Source organism: Mus caroli, chromosome 12 (genome assembly GCF_900094665.2).
Source record: "Mus caroli chromosome 12, CAROLI_EIJ_v1.1, whole genome shotgun sequence".
NCBI lineage: Eukaryota > Metazoa > Chordata > Mammalia > Rodentia > Muridae > Mus > Mus caroli.
In genome coordinates this window covers 743070-751169 of record NC_034581.1, presented here as the reverse complement: position 1 = coordinate 751169, position 8100 = coordinate 743070, and the positions used below count along the sequence as shown (strand labels likewise).

At 48.1% G+C, this 8100-nt stretch overlaps 1 protein-coding gene across 2 annotated transcripts; it reads right to left on the bottom strand.

Annotated features, from left to right (window-relative positions):
* Nucleotides 1-5821, bottom strand: Pomc (proopiomelanocortin). Of its 2 annotated transcripts, none has more exons than XM_021179392.2 (3): nucleotides 5720-5821; nucleotides 2469-2623; nucleotides 1-819 (listed from the first exon to the last, which is right to left on the bottom strand). In XM_021179392.2, the coding sequence occupies exons 2-3, from the start codon at nucleotides 2598-2600 to the stop codon at nucleotides 244-246; spliced, it is 708 nt and encodes a 235-aa protein (XP_021035051.1). In that variant the 5' UTR covers nucleotides 2601-2623; nucleotides 5720-5821; the 3' UTR covers nucleotides 1-243. The 2 variants fall into 2 exon arrangements, with proteins under 2 accessions (XP_021035051.1, XP_021035050.1); XM_021179391.1 differs by having other exon boundaries at nucleotides 136-819; nucleotides 2469-2653.
* Nucleotides 5822-8100: the final 2279 nt, after the last annotated feature.

Below are 8100 nucleotides of genomic sequence, written 5' to 3'. Positions count from 1 at the left end.
CAAGAGTGTTTGCTGGGGCAAGGAGGTTGAGAAATGTTTTCTTTACACTCTAGCATCTGGTCACATGATAGTGTAACTGGACAGTTGTGTTTTGACTTTATTTACGCAGTCTTTATTGAAGATCAGAGCCGACTGTGAAATCTGAAAGGTTTTATTTCCTAACACAGGTAACTCTAAGAGGCTAGAGGTCATTAGCTCGCCCATGCAGGGAGGGGGCCTTGGAGTGAGAAGACCCCTGCACCCTCACTGGCCCTTCTTGTGCGCGTTCTTGATGATGGCGTTCTTGAAGAGCGTCACCAGGGGCGTCTGGCTCTTCTCGGAGGTCATGAAGCCACCGTAACGCTTGTCCTTAGGCGGGTTGCTCCAGCGGAAGTGCTCCACCCGGTAGGGCCCGTCGTCCTTCTGGGCGTCGGACTCCAGGACCTGCTCCAAGCCATTAGGCCGCTCGCCTTCCAGCTCCCTCTTGAACTCTAGGGGAAAGGCCTCCGCCGACTCGTTCTCAGCAACGTTGGGGTACACCTTCACCGGGCGCCGCTTCTTGCCCACCGGCTTGCCCCAGCGGAAGTGCTCCATGGAGTAGGAGCGCTTGCCCTCACGTGGACTCGGCTCTGGACTGCCATCTCCCCCCACCGCCTCTTCCTCCGCACGCCTCTGCGCCGCGCTGCCAGCACTGCTGCTGTTCCTGGGGCCGAAGCGGTCCCAGCGGAAGTGACCCATGACGTACTTCCGGGGGTTTTCAGTCAGGGGCTGTTCATCTCCGTTGCCTGGAAACACGGGCGTCTCCGCGGAGAGGTCGAGTTTGCAAGCCCGGATGCAAGCCTGTAGGGAGGCCAGGCGAGTGAGTCAAGCCAGGCTCTGCGGCCACCATTTCTGCACCCTAATTCAGGTTCCAGTTTGGGCCTCAAGACCATCACACCTAGCAGTGTGGACTCCCGAGGTCCCACCAACATCCTGCACCAAGCAGCTATTGCCCAGGCATGATTCTGCCTAGATGGCAGTAAGCATCCCAATCTACCCCTTGCTTATTTGTGTTTCTTAGCTCTTACCAGCAAGGTCTTGCACCAAAAAAAGGGGTGTTGTCAATGGGGTCAAAGTGTGGTACTATTTAAGTCCAGGAGGGGCATGGGCCTGGAATTTGGGAAAGAATATTCCTGGTAATAGGTTTCTGGCTTCTGGGGGTCTGGACTTTAACAATGATCCAATCTTACACCAGTAATCTACAAAGTTTTGTGCCTACTCCAGCCATCTACCCCTAGGGCTCTTGTCTCAAAACTTTCTTGCACCCACTAGGTCTTTTACTGTGAGTGTTGATCTTGTATCATCTCAATCAGAATTTTGAGACAAGCTGGTTAGTTTCCCTGCCACCTTATCCTAACTGGAAGAAAGGGTAAAGGCACAGGATAAACCCTCCGCAAGTGGTCTGCTGGTGCAGCTACACCTAGAAGACTCACAGCTGCATTCCTGGTTATTTTCACATAAGCTGCATCCTTAAGAAAGAAGGTTTTTTACAAAGGAGGATCTGGTTAAGATCCCCCAGCCCATTGTGAGGTGTCAGAGAAACAGAGCCCATGACCTCTGACCTTCTTTACCCCCTGCCCCCACCCCTTTCCTGGTGAGATCTCAGGGGAGGCTATGCAAGTCAGCAGCCTTGGATTTTTCTGAACTGGATCTCCCAGGATTCCTTGGGCCTTCTGAGTCTAAAACACACTGTATATGACCCTTGCTCTTGAGGAGGTCTCTTTCATCCTCAACTGTCCATTGATAAAACAAACAGGATGTTGTAGCAGACACTAGCGGGTACCCAACATTTGTGTGCACACATGTGCATGCACATGGTGACCCAAAAGGGGCCCTAACCTGTCCCAGGGAGCTTTTACATGCTTCCACAGGTAAGACTGGGAAGGACCTTAGCTGAAGCCCTGTCTTCTAGAAGCAGCATGGGATATTTGGCACCGGTTTGGGGGAAAAAAGGGGGGGGTGCTTTGGTCTTTTCTTCTCCCTATGGCCCTCTGGAGATGGAGTATGGAAATACCTGACTAGTAACTGGCTTTGTAACTGAGAGAAAATAAAGAGGGAAGGAATATGAAATGAACTTGTAGGTTTTCACTGTTTAAAGGGAGGTTGATTTGGGAGCTACAGGGCTGAGTTATAGGATCAACTAAGAGCCATCGTGGCTAATGTAGCATCGTTTAAACTGAGGAGTGGTGAGGAGTCCTCACAGAAAACAAAGCGGGGAATGAGAATAATCGATAGAAATTATGAACCAGCCCCCTTTCCCTGAAGCCACCCCCTCCTCACCTTTCCCTTATTGCAACCTTATGGGAAAAGTTCTATTGCTGCTGTGGGCCACTCCAATGAACGAAGATGAATTTCCCCGACACCCCTTCCCACGGCCCTCTTCTCTTTGCTCTGTACTAACCCCATGCCATCTTCCACCCAAACCAAGGTGGTGTCCGTGGCCCACATACCAGCAAGTTGCTCTCCGTGGTGAGGTCCTGGCACTGGCTGCTCTCCAGGCACCAGCTCCACACGTCTATGGAGGTCTGAAGCAGGAGGGCCAGCAACAGGGCCCCTGAGCGACTGTAGCAGAATCTCGGCATCTTCCAGGTGTCAGGCCGAGTCTCTGCAGAGGCAAACAAGATTGGAGGGACCCCTGCAAGGAGCAGAACAATGTTGGCCAGTCACCAGGAAGGACATTGAGCCAACACTAACAGCTCTTACCTTTACAGCCCAAGGCTTTCTGAGGACAGGAGCGGGGCTCAGAAGATGGAAGGTGTGTGTGTGTGTGTGTGTGTGTGTGTGTGTGTGTGTGTGTGTGTGATGGAAGGGATAGGGGTAGAGAGCACAGCACAAGCTATGGGCAGTTTCACTCTCTGCTTCCTGTTAAAATCAGACCCTTAAAAAATTAGGTGAGGCTATTTGCCCACCTTGGCCCAACCCCTCATTTGGGAGGTGGGAAAGCTGATGCCCCCAAAAGATCATTTCTTTTATGTTCATGATGAAGTAAAAGTATGTTTTTCCACATTCCCACATAGCTTCTAAGTTCACTGCCTGGAGAAAGCTATAGTTCAACACTCTGTATCCAAAGGGTGAGAGTAACTAAGACAAAGGATAGGAAAGTCCTGCCTTGGCTCTTCTCGCCTAACATTTGATCATTTCCCATGAAAGGTAGGTTTGAATACAGACAAATAAAACCAGGCCACTTAATCAAGGTTTGATATTCTGTACACAAATTGCCTGGTGACTGTCATTTTCTAGACCCTAGTAACTTTGTGAAGATTTCTCTCTAAAGCAGATTCCACTTCCCTTAAAACTATCCTGTTTTCTAAACATACACACCACACATCATAAGTCTTGTAGTCTGAAATATGTGACTTTGAAGAGGATGTCAATATTGACAGAGAGATGGGCAGAAGACTGGAAAGGAAGCTGCCTCCACAGTGGAGAACCACTGAGATACTGTGGAGAAATGCAAAGCACCTCCAGGCAGATATGGAGGTCAAAAGACCAACAGGCAGGAGAGAGAGGGAGGGAGGGAGGGAGGGAGGGAGAGAGAGAGAGAGAGAGAGAGAGAGAGAGAGAGAGAGAGAGAGAGAGAGAGAGCGCAACCCTGGTCCCCTGGTGTCCAGCTCTTCCCTCACACTGCTAGGTTCTTAGCCTGTGATATCTGTTCCCCCTCACCCAAGGACCCTAATGTCACCCTAGTCTGTAATAAGTCCCCACCAACTCTACACTCATCCTGGATCTCAGATTACCAGCCGTTAAGAAGACATTTAATTAGATTAGAAAAATTAGTCCATAGTAAGATGTAAATACCCAGGCTCACACCTTTAATCCCAGCACCCAGGAAATAGAGTCAGGAGGATCTCTGAGTTCAAGACCAGCCTGGTCTACAGAGAAAATTCCAGAACAGCCAGGGCTACACAGAAATACCCTGACCTGAAGAAATAAATAAATAAAATAAAATAAAATTTAAGAATTTTTAAAAAAAAGTAAACGACTTAAGTGTCTGTTACCCCTGATGAACATTTGCATTTTAAGATGAATATGACAGAAAATAAATCTCTCATTTGGAAAGACGGGAGCCAGACCTTTATTTTTGAAAGGGAGGATTTGGAAGTGAGAGTCTTCCTTCAAGAATCTCTTTCTCCTCTCTGCTCCACCCGTGCACCATTCTAGAGCTGGTTTTTCCTGAAAGCTCTGAGTGTCTTTTTCAGAACAACCATTAGTAGGCGCTAGCAGTCATTGAACTATGTGGTCTGAACCTCGGCCCAGAAGCAACCTGTTCACCATTGCTGGGGCTCAGGCTCAGACTGGAGCAAATTAGCTCAAAATGCTGAGATCACAAAGTACCCCCAGATAGGAAAGCATAAAAAAAATGGTAAATAGCATGAAAACATATTAGTAAAGAAAAGTAAGATCATGCAAGTCCTCTCACTAAGTTTCCATTGCCCTGAAAGTTGTGTGACCGTCTTTGAAGGAGCCACAGTTGAGATTTCAGGCCTTCAAAATTGTGCCTTCTCTTCCTAGCCCACCCACTGTGTGCTGAAATTCTCATGCCCCACTCCTAGAGCTTTTTATTTGTATTTCTCCCTTTTCTTACAATGAAACAAATGTCTTATTTGTGCCTCCTTTTTTAAAATCAAAAGTATTGAGGGAAATGTCAAATGCTGTGCTTTTCATAGAGTGTCAGGTTCCAGTCATTAACAGCTCTGGAAGACAGGTTACGATTTATTCATTTTGACAGAGCTACACTTATTAGGGCCCCAGAAAATTCTCTGAACTCAGTTGAGCTTATATGTTCTGCTCTCAGAGTGACAGCGACAAGCTGTGTATAAACCTGAGAGGCACAGAGATACGGCTTCATCCATACACGGTGCGTATGCTTCAACTTCTATTAGACCCAAAGGAAGCAATCTGCACATACTTTATAAATTGACAAACTTCCTTTCATTTTACTTGACTCTTTCCAGCCATTCTGTGAAAGCTTCCCCTGATTTATACATGGAAAACTTGAGGGAATCTTTCTCTCCATTTGAAATGTCCTTTGCCTGAGTATGGGTCCTTGCAAATTGCTGCACCGCCCCCACAGTTTCATAAAGGCTTCCAAAAGTAGACGGAGTAGTTCAGAACCTTGGACAGTTCCCTCCCACACCCTGTTTTTTAATCTGAGCTGGATCTTGAAGACAAGAGCCTACTTACCCTCCTGTCCTATAACCCACGTAATTATCACAATGCAACCACCCCAGATCTGCTAAGATGCGCAGAGAAACGAGGGTTTGGACGTCTACAGCAACAACAAATGAACTCCACCATTAGGAGTTTATTGTGACTTGGCTTTCTCTCCCGCTATCTTTCCAACATGTTCAGTCTCCTGCCTTAAAGAAGATATACAAGTTCAAACAATCGGAAGGAGAAACCTAAATGTGAACTCTCCCAAGATCTCCCCAGGGGCCAGTCGGAGTCTAAGACAATCCTAAGCCTCCCAACACTTCATTCCTCCATGCGGACTCTGGGACCATCCCCAGATGGAGTCGCCAAACCTCCTGCTCTCTGGAGCAGTCCGTCAACCCATCATCCGGACTCAGCTCTCTCCCGTCTCAGAAGTTTGCGAAGAGGTCAGGTCCGCTACAAACCAGAATGCCAGTCTGCTGAGGATCCCAAGGTCCGGGGCCAGAGCTCAGTGTAGGGGAGCTGTCCAGAGCTGAGACACCCTTACCTGTCGCGGAAAGGCAGCTCTCTGGGGACAAAGATGTTCAGTGGCCTCTCTTAGTCACTGCTCTTAACCTCTTTTCTCTTCTGTCGCCTCCCGTTTGGTCCCTGTCGCTCTTCTCTCTTCTTTTATACTTGCGGGGTTGGGTGGGTGAGCCTTGGACGTGACCTTCCTGGCAGCGCTTCTGCAGCGAAGGGGGGCGGCGGGCCGCGGGAGGGGGGCTTCCCGGTCCTGGCTGAGCGCAAGGCACATCTGCCTGGAAAGCGCGGAGGCTGGCGTTAGCACAGACCCGCTGAAGCGCACACCTGGCGCTGGTGGTTAGGAAGAACTTAATTAAGAATGGTGTTGAATCTCCACTTAGAACTGGACAGAGGCTTAGCGTCCCTGTGCGAAGCAGGCCTAGTTCTGAGGTTTTGCAGATCGGAGTGGAATTACCTATGTGCGTCCATCTGCCTTCCTGGCATTTGGAGGTAAATATCACTAATGAGGAAGGGGATCTGTTATGTCGCAGATTTCCCCAATGATGGGAAAGTGTGATATCTTGTGAAACCAAAATCTCAGTTCCGTTTTGAGAAGGGAGACAACAGAGGCCGCCCAAGGCAGGCTATCTTTTGGAGTGGGGTGTGTGCCTGCCTCGATTCCCCAATACTTATTTCAAGACAGGTGTCTTTCTGTGCCCAAACTCTAAGGGCAAGGTCCTGCCAGCCTCAGACTATTAACCAAGAGATGCAGCACTCTGTGGTGGGCAATGGAAATGGAAGCCATCCTGGGGCTGAGCTGGCAGAATGGTCTGGGTGGGGATTGTCTGACAGCCCTCACCATGTGGCCAGACCCAGGCATTCTGGCTTAGCTGTGAACTCACAGGCCAAAACAGAAGGAAGAACAGACCTGCAGTGGCATCTACCTGAGCCAGCACAAAGAGCAAAACTTGTGAAGAGAGCTGTGGCTGGCAGTGGGAGCAGGCCTGTACCAGAGCAGTCGGGGTGCCGGCCTAATCTACCAGCTGAAGGAACTTCACTCCCCAGTTAGACGCTGTTTGCTTGTCTATTTGCTTTGTTTTGTTTGGGGGGCTCCAGGGTTCCTTTGAGAGTTCGGCTTTTCTGATTGGCATCCAAAAATCTTTTCCTTTTGTGCCACGAGAGAACACACCAAGCTCCCAAACAGGAGCAAGGAGTGTGTCACCTGGCTGTGGCCTCTTTCCGGAGTGACTTCCTGCTGTCCATCTTGTATCCTGGGTGTTACATACTCCCAACACTCATACTCCATGAGCACTACTTTCTGCCTCTACTTCCCTGAGTGTTTCCTGGAAGCTTAGCACCCTCTGTCCCTCCAGTGAGGTTACTCTCCATCATCTCCCGGTTCATATTAAGCCCCCTTTGGCTATTATTTCTGCCAGGAGCCTGAGAAATGATCTGTGTTTGGCAGGGAACCCCATTCTTGTCTCATCTGTATATGTAGCTTATTATACTTGAACTAATACACTTCTGTCTTCAACCTCCCATCCACCTCTGCCCTCACCAACATCAGGCTCACCAGCTCTCTAATCGTGGTGATTTTGTCTTGTCTTCCTTTGTTCTGTCTTTAGGGGGCTGCTTGCTACTGGCAGCCTCAAAGTCAAATCAAGGTAAGTTTGGGTTGGCCCATCATCTGGGCTCCCAATTATATATAGAAGAACTTGCTTTGGCGAATATGAACTGAAAAGTTTGAAAAGTTATTAAATAACATTAGGAAACACTGGTTGGGCTATAGGATGTAAAGGGGGAGGGCAGGAGACAGGGTGGCTGGACCCACGGCCAAAATCAGTAAAGAAGAAAAGAAAACCAGGGCCTAGAGACATGGCTCAGTGGTTAAGTGCACTGGCTGTTCTTCCAGAGGTCCTGGGTTCAATTCTCAACACCTACATGGCAGTTCATCCCATACACTCACCAGTGGACATAAAATAAAAATTTAAGATTTAAAAAATATTTTAAAAAAGAAGAAAAGAAAACCAGATCAGAACCAGGGCCAAAGGCCACAGGATATCCTGTTACCACACAGGCATTGAACATGGATGTCACCAGGAAAAAGTCTCCATTTTCTTTGCATCTTAACATTAATAGTTCTTCTTTGATAGCCTGGAGCAGGTACCTCTGAAGGCCTCACTTAGTGTAACACTGTAGTGAATTCTTGATTGCTTTCCAATGCTTAACATACTGTGCTTCCAAAGAAGCCCAAATTAATGATGATGAGTGTATCTAATATAACTAGCTTTTGGGGTTTTTTTTTAAGATTTATTTATTATTATATCTAAGGACACTGTAGTTGTCTTCAGATGCACCAAAAGAGGGCATCAGATCTCATTACAGATGGTTGTGAGTCACCATGTGGTTGCTGGGATTTGAACTCAG